Genomic DNA, 15785 nt, shown 5'->3' on the forward strand with positions numbered 1-15785 from the left:
AAAGTCCAAGGTGGGTGAATACTTTTGAGAGCCACTGTAATGTTCCAGTGACTGTACTTCACCAGTAGGGGTACGTAAGCAAACTTAAACAGTGCGGCTGCCTTCTTGAGCTGTCTCCGCTGCCTTTTCTTGCTCTCCACTGCCGCCTGCTGCTGTAACTGGAAAAGGCAGCCTTGTTTTTTACTCAGAGTAGCCGATAGCCAGCACAGATCACACACTTCTGAATTAATTTCAAATCTCAGGTCATTCTATTCCTGCTTTTCTTCCATTACTGCGTATTCCTCCCACCCTTAATTTATCCTTTACTTGCTGCGCTTCATTCACTAGAGAATATATTTTTTTGTGTATGAAAACCCTTGACAAAGGTGATGTGCAAACTGGCCATACAGGCAGAACCTTGAATTTACTGTTATAAAACCATGGTGAAATGTCTCATATATAGTGACTTAGAAAACAACCATGACTGACCACTTAGTATATAACTTAGCTTTAAATATCCTAAAATGAAAGCATAGGAAACATACCTGTGTAGTGTTGGATCCCAGGAACACACGCTGATGTGCACTGTATGTAAATGTGTCCTCCTTGTTTCAGATTGCACTTTATATCTGGGAGAGTGGCAACGGTCCTTCCCTAACTCCAGTGCAGGAACTGTGCACCAAAGAAGAAGGTTCTCCCACTGCAAAAGACTGTGCGACTACGTTGAATACAGACCTCCCTTTCTGTGTAGGCATGCTGACATACTTTGTACAGTGAGAGTTATTGTTCTGTATATCACATCTTCAGATATTTCTACATCCAGAAGAGGGTTCCACATTAACAAAATGTTGAAGCTAGAGTTTTAGAATGAACAGTACTATTTTCTTTTCTCGAGAGTGGCTCACGAAGAAGCCAACAAATAGTTTAGAATTTTGGAACAAGCAATGGTCAACACAGTGGCACAATACAAAGGCAATACTGAAAGTTGTATTCTTTTATTTTCTTTAATAATTATTATTTATTTGGAAACCCTTGATAAGAATTAAACTAAATTAAAAACATTAATGTTACAGTTTAAAATGCCATTTGAGTTAATTTCTGTCTCATTTTAAAAATGACTCTTTCAGTCATTCTAGATGGTTCTGTGTGCTGCTGTAGTATTAATTAAGAATCTCCTGTCAGGTTTCTGTGTCCATCATTGCCTATAATAATAATAATAATAATAATAATAATAATTTATTAGCAGACGCCCTTATCCAGGGCAACTTACAGTTGTTACAAAATATCACAGTACAAAGTATTGCAGTATAAAATATCACATTATAAAATATCACATTACAGAATATCACAATGCAGATAAGAGCAGTCATGAAAGTACAATAAGATTAATTCAAGTAAGATTAAAATAAATAATACAATAAATTGTAAGAGTGAGTTTGACTAAGAGCAGTTCAAACTTATAGTAAATACTTGCTTATATAAGTAATTCATGCTTTCAGTTTAATTACCCATGATTTCAGCATGAAAAATGTTATTTGTACAGTGGGAACAGTTAGCACAGGTAATTACTAAGCAGTGATAAACAGGCAACACAAGAGAAGTATTGTTGAAATTCAAAGCAGAAGAACCACAGAAGTGTTGCAGAGAGCATACAAGTGTGCAAGAAAGGTGCAAACCCCATTCATTTAGCATGGGAATCTGTTTTCAAGAAAAACAGAAATTCTGCCTCCAGCACCTTTCCAAAATTCATGATAGAAAATGACACAAACTTCATTTCTGTAGCTTTACTTACCTTGTTTCAAAGTTATTTTCACAATGTCTGCTCTAGTTACCTGTTTGACAATGTGGGCAACAATCCTTACACTGTCAGTGCACTAGAGCGGACATTTTGAAAAGAAACAGTCTTTAAAGTTTTAAGTGTAAATAGCTGTCAGGATGTTAACAATGAAAAGAGAAATGACAAGTACTTTATTTAAACAGCTGTAGCTCCACATGGGGACGTGCAACGCTATTTTTTTGGGAACCCCGCTACTTACTTTTTAATATAAACTGGGGATGTTTGATTTTTTTTATAATTTTGGGCCCTTTATTGATTATTTCAACAACAGTAGCCCTTATATCCACTGCTATTTAGAGTAACTGAATATACTCTGTTTTCATCATCAGACATTGCAAATCCATTTACTGTACTCCCAAATCACACACATAATCCAGACATAATTGATTAAAACACAGGTGTTAGATACTGCTGTTTTCCAACTAGGCAGGACTACAGTACACACAGTACATTCTATTCCTCTTGCTGTGTCGTTCACTTCTTTATAATTCAGATCATTTCTTGGGTTGTTTTATATGTTCTTACTTATAGATCATTTTGTAAGACCCCTAATAAGTTTCAATTTTGAATCAATGATTTACCCTTAATATTGTAGGGGGATCCTGTTGACAAAAGGGACATCTTTATTGCAGTAAAAACTTGCAGAAAATTTCACAAGGAAAGAAGTAAGTAGTTAATAATTTTGCACTTGAATATTGAGGTTAATTAAAAAATTAAAAGCATGTGGTGCCGGGGGGGGGGGGGGGTTAGCAGATTTACTCCACTGCAGCTGCCCACTTTCTAAGTATCTTGGTATCACTGTACTGTCTACTCCTGGAATATGTTTAAATTATTTTAACAAGCCAGCTGTCTCACAAGTACATGTTATCCATTTACTACCATTGCAGAATGATTGGCTTGGGTATTATTTCTACCACTCATAGCTTTTCAGGGATATAAGCAGTCCAAGTGGGGTAGAACAGACAACAAATGCCATAGTAGTGCTTGTACTGGGTGAGACACTTGTTTTCGCAAAGTTTTTGTTATTTAGTTCTTGGTAAGGAAGTGGTTCAAAGGATATGCTCTGTACCTTCAAATGATGTGTTTTTATGATGTTTAATATTGATCTGAGTGGTTCTTATTGCAATTAATACAATATTTTGTTTTTTGTATTATTTATTTTTGTATTGGTAAGTCATTGTTAAGATGCTTTCACCTGAGCTCAGGAGCTGCTCTTCAGTTTTGCTGTCAGACAGAAACATGGGTAATGTAAGCTAGATCAGCCAAAGTGTCTTTATATCATTGAACTCCAGCACTATCCTTGTCAATTTATAAAAGTAAACTTAGTCCAGCATGGCAGGTCATTCGACAGTGCTGGTTCTTTCTGCTATAAAGGTAGTTTGATATAGCGTTACAGATTTATATGGACTGTATCAGTTTATTCAAACATCTAGGTAAGGAGACAGTAAAAAAAAAAATACAATAAAAATAAAATTAATTTTGAAGCTAGACATGAGTATAAATTAGAGCAAGCAACACATGAAAACTGGTTAACCATAAAATATGAAATAATATTCTAGAGTACATGTCGAAACAGTACAATTGTAAATAGTATAGTAGATTAGAAAACAATTGTGTACCATCAGACGATCGGCCTCTAGCTCTACCGGGTTTCTACCAGGCCGCAGATATGCTCACAGCATTAACTGAATGTAATAATGCTCCATTCAGATATCTCGCACTGTCTAAACCTATAAGCAGCTCTGACACGTAAAATATTTTTTTTTGTTAAATACAGTTATATTGAGTTTCTTTTATGTGTGATATTTATGAACATTTTCGTCTAAAACCTTTCTCAGCGGAAGGGTACCTGATGAATCAGTTCAAGGTAAATCAAGGTTTTAAAATGTTGTTTCAAAGATAATAATGAGGAAACTTGTTTTCTAATAGCAGTAGTGCTGTCACCTTTTGCTCGGGATGCATAACTTCAGTTGGGGTCCTACCACACGGTAGTGCCTTCATGGACGGGCACTATCGCTTAACTGTTCCAAATGGCATACTTTAGTAAACTATATTGTTTTGGCCTTGACTATATAATACTATAGTATTGATTTCAGTATGGGCTGAGATCATCACAGAAGCATATATAAAAGAGAATGTAATTATGATATGAACGTTAATGTGACGCTAATAATATCCCTAATGAGGTGTCAAATTACACTGGAATATAAATTCACAGAGTCTGACTTACTGCAGGTCAAAGAAAATGAGGCTAACGGAAAGGTCACTGATCAGTGTTCATTAAATGGAATGGTATGGGACAGCATAGATTTTTTTTTCAGGTTGACAATCTCGTCAAAGGTTCTCGTTGTCCCCACCGCAGTTGCATTTCAAATACAATTGCCATCCAAAGGTTAAGATGACTCAGGCAGATACCATGGAGAACAATTCATCATTCACAACAGTAGCATGGTCAAAAAGTTCTCAAAGATGTTGGAAGTTCCTCAGTAGGTTGAATTCTATATACTAGAAATGTGCTTCTGGTATATTTTTATGAATGTTTAAATGCTATGCAGGTGTCAGCATTTAAACCATATCTACATATACACACACACTCTTTATATTACATTCTGATACTGACTGCCCTGGTTAGTATTTTCTAAGCAAAGAAACCCTAAATAAGCAAATAACATTTTAACATCGCCAAGCCTTAACTACAAAGTGGAACCCCCCCCCCCCCCCCCAAAAAAAAAAAACATCAAAGTATATATTGAAGTTTGAGCTGTCACTAAATTTAGATTTTAGATTGGTTAGTTTATGGGGATTAGTTGACCTGTGCACATTTTTAATAAAGGTAACGATCTTACAGTGGTTGTCCTGCATGTAATACTAAAGAATCAATAGAATCTAATATATATATATATATATATATATATATATATATATATATATATATATATATATATATATATATATATATATATATATATATGCCCAATGGGAATTTGGTCTTTTTAAAAGCATTTGTATTATTATTTTTATCTTAGTAAATGTCTCTCTTTGTATTTGTACTACACGAATGAGATGTGCCTGTGCTGGCACTGTGGGCACAAAGTCAATAAATTAAACTAAACTAAACCTTTTTCATTTATTTATTTATTTATTTTCTTACATTATATTGTCGCGTTGTAAGTCGAAGCACATTTTCCCATAGGAACAATGTTATAAATTGGGGTTACGTTCCTGACTCTTCAGCCAGATAACAGTTTTACAAAAATGACCCGTTATATTGTACTCGTGCAAATATTTATTTAACTCTTTACACTCGGCCCGGTGGTTACACGCATACTACTGAGACACCTACCTGGCTTTTTTAAAAGTACTGACTCGGGGCTCTCCAATGAAGTATTCAGTGTGTGTATGTGGTACTCCTAGCAGGAAGTACGGTCACCTGAAGTTAAGCCCCTCATTATGTGACAGAGTTCACAGCTTACGTTCCGTTTTGAGTCAATCGCTCTTAACAGCAAATCAATAAAAAATAAATAAATGAAAAAAAAAAAAAAAAAAAAAAACAGTTACATGCATAAAAAAAACAAACAAAAAAAAAAAACAACAACAACACTAGAGTAAGTCTGAGAGACCACGGCAGGTACTGCGGTTCGTACACCGAGCTGCGCACATGACGCATGGCTCAGGCCTCACCGTGTCGTAAATGCTGTATCGATGTCTTAAAGTCAAAGCAGGGTAGTAATGCAAAAGAGTCGTAAGTGCCGTGCATCAGTGTGCCCCGGACTGGATGGTTTGGCAGTTCATTCCAGGGTCAGTCGGAATTCGGCCATCCAGAAAGGGGGCGGAGTCACAATAGCAGAAGTCATCGCCTTATTGGAGGATACGTAATTGCACTCACTAGAGAAGGGGGCGTGACTGAAGGTATATCAGGGGATGTGGTGAAACAATCTGTTCCTTTGTTATGATTACGAAAGGACCAGTAAAGGATTGTTGTGTTGTATAAAGAAACCGTGAGTTTTTATGTGTTACTTTGCCTGTCTATTCATCTGTGATGTTTGTCATTGTAGAAGGCTAACCTCCGGGAGCTGTAGCTAACTTAAATGATGTGTTGCAGTAAGAATACCTCTGTTAAGAAAGGGGAACACGACTAGAAAGCTAAAATATGCACAACAACACAGAAATTAGACTATGGAACAATGGTCAAAGGTGCTTTGGACTGATTGATGGACAACAACATCTGTGCCTTCTGCCAGTTCTGTTGTCAACGCTTGACTTCTTTCTGTTCCTTAAGGATATTATCTTCAAGTATTGCTCATCCTTGTTAGACAGCTTTTTGGGACTTCCAGTCCTGGGTTTGTCAATTACAGATAATGTTGCTCTGTACTTGTTGATTATGCTTCGGATACCACACCTTGAAAATCGAGTGCTGCAAGCTATTTCACTCAATGTTTTTTCCTTCTTTATGCAAGTCAAGGTTGTTATAATAGTAGAAAACACTAGTGGAGGCTTTGAGTAAATTGTTGATGCTCATAATGCATAAGTTTTATTTTTAAAAATATCCCCTTGTTGGCAAATTAAGGACATTGTTTTTATTTTTAAAACAAATTATTTGCGTAAAAGTGTACTGGTAAATTAAAGCCTATACATAATTTATTTTCACTGTGTGTTCTTTGAATTATTATGGGAAAAAAAATGTCCTTTTAAAGTCGTGCTGTACGTATTCACAGGGATGTAAGGGCTAAATATATGTCAGTCGCCATCTGGAGCCTTCTGTTTATTATTGATGTTTGGTTCTTACTGCATTCAGTAACGCCATTCACAGTAATTTCTGAATGTTTTCATTTCAAATGGTGAAACATTGAACTTGTGTTTTTGTGGTACGGCAATTTTGTTTGGCGTAATTATTTACATACCACGGTTTTCTCGTCCTGTTCCTCAAAATACTTCCAGATGTGGCTTTGCTTCGTTCCTTTGTTTAGAGATGCCATTTTATTAAAAATATATAACAAACTTCCTAAAAAAAAAAAATAATCCGCTTGTCATTAACTTTATTACAGTGGAGTTGATGCTGTACCACGCCCACTACAGCATGAGTGCACCAATGAAGGGCAAGATCGACTGAGAATAAAACCCGCCCCAGTGTCAATCTTTCTGTTGCACCAATTAGGAAAGCCACTTGGAGGCAATTGCCAAACCCCTTCATTTTTATAATATCTGCCCTTACTCTGGCTCCCCAGCAGTCGGATATGTGACAGACTGGCTGTATATGATAATAAATTACTAAAATGAAATCATTCAAAATGTGCGTTCGTTGAAATTTGTCATGCGACTGATTATACATCTGCAATATTATTCAACGTTTAACCGCTTCTTTGGAGTTTATACATTTAAATGTTTAAAATTGCCATCCCTACTGTATACTTTGAACTAAGTTTGATCTTGTCGTGCTTCAGCATGACCAGGCATGTAAAGTTATTAGAAGTCCAAATACGCAAGACACCAGACATCAAACCGAAATTCACTGAATAATACATGTCTCTGCAAGTCTGCACTCGCTGATGGAATTGGTTTTTGTTTGTAAGAATGAACAGATTTTTGCAGTTCCATGACATTAAAAATACCAATCTTCCAGCCATCAGACAGGAATGACTGAACAGCGCTGCAGTAATCTGCGTGAGATGGCATTTAAAGAGTCATTCTCTTGACTTCAGCTGTTGGTGTTTATGGAATAGTTGGTGCTATGGAACACACACTACCATAAAACAAACAGAACTTTTAAAATGAGCATTCTGCCAGAGACTTGCTTCTAGTTCCTCTATTAAGAGTCATTCTTTCACCAACAACAATAGTACTGGATTGATAGCTATTTTCTTGATGCATTTCATGTTGCTTACAAAGGGTAACCTTAAGAGGGATTCCTTTCATCCAAAACACAGCTGTGGGTCAGAACTCACTATTTTTCATATCACTAGGTTTCCAGCTCGTTCCTTCATCTGTATCATCCATGGGTAAATTCATAGTAACTGAATCTGGACCCCAAGGCTACAGATGCCTTCCATGCAAAAGGACCTAGTTTCGTATAGCACAGGAAGTATATTCCAACACTGTCTGTGACAAAACACCATGCCAACTTGCATTGAATTTTGCTGCCATGGTATTCTTGCATATTTATTGATGTTGTAACAATAAATATGCGAGAATACCATGGGCAGCAAACCATGTAACCTCAGTATTAGTTTCTGTGCATAGTCGGGTATGCAGAGTGTAATATTAAGGGTAAAGCTCATGTCATTTCTGCATGTGTGTCACACCACAGGGAAGACAATGCTGTGCTGTTAAGTTGCAGTCATTTTGATCAGGTTTGATGTCCTTTTGTTGCAGTTCCAGTTGTAAAGAAGACTTGGCAGAAGCATGCTGCACTGATTGAATACTACAGCGATCATGCAGATGCCGCTATACCAACAATCAACTTAGGAGTGCCTAATACAGAGAGGGGTAAGTCAACCATTAAATCATTTTGCAGTTTGCACCTTCTGAGACAAGGCACTACGTGGAAGTGCACACGTTACACTGTTTAGTTCTAAATGGGTTCTATGAGAAATCTTGCGTAAAAGCTTCTCACACAGCAGTGGAACGCATTCCTATGAAGCTCTTTCACATTAGAATGTGCTCTTCCAAAAAGAGGCTTACTCCATGAATTAACAGCTTTTTGCTGTCCCATAACATTAAAAACACCAGCTTCAGTATTCTAGCTGTAAGACAGGGATGAGTGAACGAAAACTGCAATGGTCTGCACGGGATAACATTTATCAGTATTTTTTTTTGATTTTTACATACATGCATTCTTTAAAATATTTATTTATATTTTTGTATTTTATTTTATCTAATATCTTTTCTAAAAAAACAAGAATATACACATTTCACTGATTTTTTTTTTTTTTTTTTTTTTTTTTTTCCAGAAAAGAAAAAAAAATCTATTTAAGGCCATTTCATCCATTTGTAAGAATTTTGCAGGGTCATTTATTACAGAACATTGAGCTTTCTGTTCAGTGCCTAGCTTGTTTTGTTGAATGAACTTGTATTTCAGTGAATATTTGTTGCAATGACTGCTGTACATATTTAAATGGGTTGTATTTTGAATGACAGCCGAGCACAACTCAATGAGCAACCCATTCGTTTTGCTGGCACAGATTTGAGGATTGCAATAGGGATTATGGGAGGATGCAGCTATATCGCGTTCGGCTGAGGAAATTGAACTGCATTAACACTCATGTATTACTGTGAGGTTTTTTAATCAAAAGATTTCTATCAGTACAGGCTGTGGTTATGATGCATGGTTACCTAGCAACAATCCTGATCCTGAGTATGCTTGCTGCTGCTACAGAATTCAGGACGAAAACCAGGAAGAAAAATAAAAAGGAAGTCAAGAAAAACACATCAGCTGTTTTTCTTCTGAAGTGAAAATGCCATACTGTTAATACGCCATCTACTGGATTTCAAGCAAAACCATATCTCAAAAATGTCACGTATAACGTCGGTAAAACACCATTTTTGTAATAATGCTGCTTCAGGTTTTAAATAATCTGTAATTGCTGTAAATGAAACTCCTTCAATTCAAGAGCAAACAGTGCCATCATTGCTGTGACAGTCAAACCGGCTAGTGCTAAAAAATGTTGTGCTAAACACAGCACAGAATACAAGTTACCATCCCTCACTCAACATTTGAGTGAAATTGTAGCTAACAAACTAATTCCCGACATCTTACCTATTGTGCACTTCCACAAGCTACGTAGATCTCAAATGGGTTGTTTTTAAAGACATATATGTTATAGCAAACATGTATTTTCATTTTAAGAGAGGCATCTGATCCTACACTGGGTTCAAGAAATATATCAATTTTCTTATCTTGCCTTCCAGGATGTCTGTTACAGCTTTACTTCCTTGGTCATTTCTTGTGGTTCAAGCAGTGTTTTATTGTTACTGGCTGAAAGCACTTCAGTCAATAGGGGAAGCAGCTGGTGGGTGTAAAAGTAAAGGGGGTTGTAGGATTGGAGGATGCCCACTGACCTTCAGTTCCATTGAGATGTATGGGGAATGGCTGCGGTGAGGGAACAAAATTGAACATTTTAAATTTTAGAAACAAAAAATAAATAAATGACCACTAGGAACAGGTAGGTGGGCAGCTATGGTGTATGCAGAAACAGTAGAAAAAAAATCAGTAGCACTTTGATTGGGGGAACTTTGCCAAAAAAACTGTGTCCTTATCTGGTTTTGATAGCAATGGTTTGTGTCTCTATCAGACCTTATCTGGCAATAGACTGAGTCTGAGATAATGCTACTCCCTCCCTAACTGCTTAATGATGTGAGTGCAGAACAGGTTTGTAATTGCAGTACTTATTGCAAGATATTTTGTACTCAGTTGTATTTCCCCCTATTACATTTTAAGGTCACTGTGGGAAGACATTTGCCATACTGGAGAGATTTTTGAGTGAAGCTATTCCAAAAACGAACTGGCTGGTGATTGTAGATGATGACACGTTGATCAGGTACAGTTTTCTGTTTGTTTTTAGAGAAGGAACATCAAGATACAGTTGCCAGTGATTATTTGTGTTGCTGTAACAAGACAGATATTTAACAAAAGCTAGCCTATGGTACACAAAAAGACTTATTCTAATGGATTTGAATGGCAGGAACCCCACATCATTGGTCTGACCTGTGTGAAAGCTGTCAAGCCACACCTGAAAGGCTCTCTTCCTCTAAGCAGTTATCCCTGGTGGTGAATGTAAGATATCACATGGTTTTGAGTTTTGTCCTTTCTTGGGGGCAGTTTTGCAGTGATTCTTGTTACAAAGGCATCTTTCAAAGCAAGGTGAATGATGATCTTACTTTTATATTAAATGTCTGTACATTGAACTGGATTAAAGAATAAAAATGGAACCTTAAATTAGTGCAGGGTGTCTGTCCCTGTTGAATTGCAGAATGTTACAAACATTCCATCATTCCAAAAATGAAATGTTCTCAAAGAATAAGGGAATGCATTTGCAGAAAGATATCCAAGTTGTTTCTGTGTTTTTATTGTCAGTATTTGTTGATTAGATGTTGTTTTGTTGTAATGTTTTTATGGCTGTTTGCATGTGTTTATGTTTGTATAATTTTTTGTAGTCGCTTTTTGGTCAAATAACCTTTGAGAAAGATATTGAAGTCTCAGGGTCCAACTCTTGGTAGTTATTCATGTTTTTGAAAAAAATACAGAATTACCAGTTTAAACATTAAAGAACTGACCATGCTTGAAGCTTGAAATTGGATGTCTTATTTGCAGTCACAGGCCATTTCAGAACACAGCCGGTGCATTTGCATACAGATGGTCCTCATAATCTCATAAATATCTGTGAAATTTGTATAAAATCAACAGTTTATCGGATCATACCCAAATGTCATCTGAAAGGTTCCTATTAGGAAGCTTCGAATATGAAAATGTTTGGAGAATACTTGTGAAAATTCAAGGCACTGCATAACGGTCAACATTTTTAACTGTTATTAGGCCACAGTTCCACTCAACAGCCTTGTCCTGAATGGCATTCTGTGATAATAGAATGACCTGTCAACAATATATTATTGTCTTGAATAATTTAAACGTTATACCATTGCTTCAACAGCAAGTCAGTGGTATTTTCAAATAGCTCATTTTATATTTATTAATATTTATTTCTGTGAGAAAAATGTCGTGGAATTTTGATTTTGTTTGTGCCTGTCATATCTTCAGTAATGAATTTTCCACCCAGTCACACTGCGTTAGCAGTAATTATATTTGGAGTACCACTGCACCTGTGGGACGGATTGCTCATTAAAATCGTTTTCATGTTTTTGAAGAACCAGTCGTACTAAGATATATACTAAGCAAGGGGACAGTAGAGTAAAACTGACATCAAATGCCCTATCCTCGCCATTCTGCATTATTCATTTGTCCCAACGCTTAGTTGATACACAGACTATAGATCATCAGTAATTTCATAAACTGCTTACTAGTTAAGCATATATTAACTAGATTTCCATGCTTCTTTTAAAGTGTTCCAAGATTGCAGAAGTTGTTGAGCTGTTACGATGCAAATGAGCCAGTATTTCTAGGAGAGCGCTATGGGTATGGACTTGGGATCGGGGGGTACAGTTACGTCACAGGAGGAGGTGGGTAAGTCACTGTCTTCCTAGGTTTACTTTTAAGTGTAAAGGTTGGGGATGCATTATTAAACACGTTCACTTTTTACACACTTCTGATTTTGTTTACTTTGAAGAATGGTCTTCAGTAGAGAGGCTGTTGTGAGACTTCTTGAGAGCAATTGCCGGTGTTACAGCAATGATGCCCCTGATGATATGGTTCTGGGGATGTGCTTCAATGGTCTGGGAATTCCAGTAACGCACAGTCCACTGTTTCACCAGGTAATGTGTCAGGCCAGCTGAATTCACTGTAATGAAAATGTACAGTCAACTCAATTTTGACAAACACAGCACTAACTCTCCTTACAAAGAATAGATCCAATGAATGTTTAACAAGAACAAGTTACAACCAACAGGCGATAGCATGAGTTGACAGAAAGTGTCTGTGCTTGGCTTTCCAGCTCATCATTGGAAAGGTTATTGTTGATTTAGCCTATAACACCTAACCCTGTGGGTATTACCAGACAGATCATTGAATGTAGAGGCACGTACGTTGTATGTATGGGTAGCAGACACCATGTTGTTTTCTCGGAAACCCTGAGTTGTATGAATTTGAGTTGAAAGTTACAAACCGATGCAACAACAGTATAGGCTTGGGTGTGTCATTATAAACAGAACAATATGCCAATTCTTTTAAATATCGACCAGTGATATAACCACTGCTTTACTTGGAAACTTAATGAGCCGAAACGATCTGTAAGGTTTATAATTTATTGTAATAATTCCAAAGCACACGAGTGATGTTTTTGTCAACCTTTAGCTAGTTTCGATCAATGTTGCAATTCAGAAATACTGATCTGTGCTGTTATCTTGTCTAATAACATAAAGCAATTCCTTTGACAAAATTCTAGCAAGGTTTTGCAAAGATATAGACAGTTGCATTGAAACACTTCTAGCTTGATTGGTATATGTGTATCTTGTTATTCAGTATACTCCTTGCTCCCAGACAGAGAGGGACACAGTTCGATGAAATTAAATTAAGAAGAGCAGTTTCTAAGCAGTAATGAAGAAGAATTTAATTTTTGTCAAAATAAACTACTCTTTCATCAAAATATAAATGGAACATTCATATGAGTGTCTCCCTTTTGATTTGTAACTTTTATTTTTCTTTTCTTCAGGCAAGACCAGATGATTATTCGAGGGACTATCTTGCTCACCAGATTCCGGTTTCTTTTCACAAGCATTGGAATATTGATCCAGTGACAGTCTTTAATACTTGGCTGGCAGAAGAAAAAGACTCAGGATCCGAACAGCCACACACAATGATTAGAGAGGAGTTATAATATTTAGAATACCACCAAATCTACAATATCGTGATACTTCAAACCTGAGAGATGAATGGTTAAACAGAATAGATCATTGATTTAATGTCAGCTGCAGCCAGTTCACAATACATGTTCTTAATTAAGCAATGTTTTTTGTACATTTGACATTTCTTCAATACCTCGTAAACCATTTGAGATACAGACTTCAAATTGTGTGTTATAGAAGCTCATTGGAAAATATAACAACTATGAGTATTGTCCAAAAAAAAATGAACCCATTTGTGATGATCATTTTATAAAGCTGCTGAACTGTTTACTGTAGGTCCCATATGTCAGAGACCACTTGAGGTACTGACTTTATACATGCAGGGTTATAAACCACCACAGGCTAAACGTGCCAATGGTCTTGACATTGGACTCTGAACCAATATGCTTGTTATGTTTAGGGCATACAAATTTTTTTAGGTTTCTAGTGTCATTCAGTTTCACTGCCACATTGTTTTAACTGCTGACTATGACAGTGATGGAAAACACTCTCTTTCAAATAGTGTCTTCACATTTTGCACATGCAGTAGCTGTTTTGATTATTCTCTTTTTATAAATGTCACAGTCCAACAAAAAAAAGAGCCACTTTCTTGTCACATTTGTTGTAAGGCCATATCAAACCATTTGAGATTTAGACTTCATATATGTTGCATTAAATAAATACCTCCGGCAAATGTGGCAGTGAGCCTTCTTGACATCTGTTCTAATAGGACTTCCCTATCAGCTGTTATGTAACATTTCTATTTCCTATAACTTACTTTGAAATATTATCAAAACCTCTTCACAGCTGTGTCCCGATTCTCTTGTTCAGGTTGTATTATGGAGGCTACTGGCAATGAGATCTTGTCTTCAAACGTGGTACACAGCAGTGTCCTGTGATTCTTGGTCACCTTGGTCATTGATATCAACCAATAAATATTAAGCATTTTGTGGCCGAATTAGTTTTAAAGGAGTGCATACAAAGGTTTTTGTTTGTTTGTTTTAACCTGTTATCAGCATTTGCAGCATTGTCACAGTCTTTTTATACTTTAATTCAGTTTGTAGGGTTTTTATTTTTAAGTCTGTCACATCACTGCTACTTCCTGGTATCTAATTTGATTTATTTAAATCTTGTGCATACGGTCATATGGCCCGGTTTTACTTATGTAGCAGTATCTTTTAAATACCTGCATGTTACAAACATTCCATTGAAAAAAAGAGCAAACAAATCTTCCACTGAAGAAACGGTGCAAAGGATAATATTGCTAATTGGGTTTTAAAACCTTGCTTAGCACTCAATTAACCTTCCACTTTCCAACCACTAATATACCATGTATTTGTTGTGTTAACATTTGTGTTTAGTTCAACGTGTAATAATTATTTTTTTATATATATTTATACAATACTTTGAAAGTTACTGGTGTAGAATTAAATATATAATAATATATATATATATATATATATATATATATATATATATATATATATATATATATATAACATACACACACACACACACACTGTACTGACAATGCTATATTTTCATAAAACATACAATATTAATACTGAAGTTTGTGGGGTTTTTTTCAGGAGGTAGAAGATTAAGGATATTAGATATTACAGTGATACTGCCACTAAACGTACAACTTAGTAATGAAAACTGTGCAGGCTAACACCACTTTTACTCTCCAAAGTGAATTAACAATGTACTGTTAAACATTATCCCTTCAGTTTTGATAATAAACAATCTATTGTATGCTGTATGTATTCCTTCTATATATTCATGACAGCTTTGAAATGTGTTTTGTTATGTTGCAATTCTTGAGAACTTGAATTAAGCTAAATAACTCTCTTTATACCTTTGTGATGTATTCAGCTCTCTCACTTTGCAGATTCTTTCAAACCTGTGCTCACAAACACAGTTTCTGAAGTCCTTGGTTAAAACTGGGGCACGATCAGGAGGTACTTGTACATGAGAACATCAGAAAAGTGTGCAAGGGAAGAGAGCATTCAGCCCATCAAGACTCATCCCTTCTTAGCATACAATATGCCACTGCTAAGGGTTCAAATCTAGTTTCATGGGATATCATCTGTTTGTTTTTAAATGTTCCCTGTGCTTTGGATCCTACTTCGTCGCCTGGAAGGTCATTCCATGCATGTATTCTCTCTCTACTACATTTGCAGAAATTACTTGGGTTAACTTTGTACAATTTAATATTCTATACACTTTGAAAGCCGGCTCTCCCTTCTATTTTCTAGGCAGAAGAGAGTCGGTTATTTTAAACTTTCATCATAGCTCATTCCATTAATTCCTGGGATCAACTTAGGTGTCATTCTCTGTACCTTCTTAGAAGTACAATTCTTTGTAGGGAGGTGAACAAAACTGGACACAGTATTCTAGGTGAGGTCTAACTAGAGCATTATATAAGCATAGCTTCCATACACTCTTATGCCACGCAGTTTGCAATATAACATTATAA

General features: G+C 36.2%; 1 protein-coding gene across 2 annotated transcripts in view; it reads left to right on the forward strand.

Annotated features, from left to right (window-relative positions):
• LOC121320339 (beta-1,3-glucosyltransferase-like) overlaps positions 1–14717 on the forward strand; it is a 41958-nt gene extending 27241 nt beyond the window's left edge. Inside the window, exons 6-12 of one of the 2 annotated variants that reach the window (XM_041258561.1) lie at positions 595–726; positions 2412–2481; positions 8186–8299; positions 10251–10350; positions 11871–11990; positions 12094–12238; positions 13135–14717. In XM_041258561.1, coding sequence (XP_041114495.1) covers positions 595–726; positions 2412–2481; positions 8186–8299; positions 10251–10350; positions 11871–11990; positions 12094–12238; positions 13135–13299 — 846 coding nt within the window. In that variant the 3' untranslated portion in view covers positions 13300–14717. The remainder of the gene's footprint in view (positions 1–594; positions 727–2411; positions 2482–8185; positions 8300–10250; positions 10351–11870; positions 11991–12093; positions 12239–13134) is intronic. The other variant, XM_041258562.1, reaches the window with a different exon arrangement.
• The last annotated feature ends 1068 nt before the right edge of the window (positions 14718–15785 follow it).

Source organism: Polyodon spathula, chromosome 9 (genome assembly GCF_017654505.1).
Source record: "Polyodon spathula isolate WHYD16114869_AA chromosome 9, ASM1765450v1, whole genome shotgun sequence".
Taxonomy (NCBI): domain Eukaryota; kingdom Metazoa; phylum Chordata; class Actinopteri; order Acipenseriformes; family Polyodontidae; genus Polyodon; species Polyodon spathula.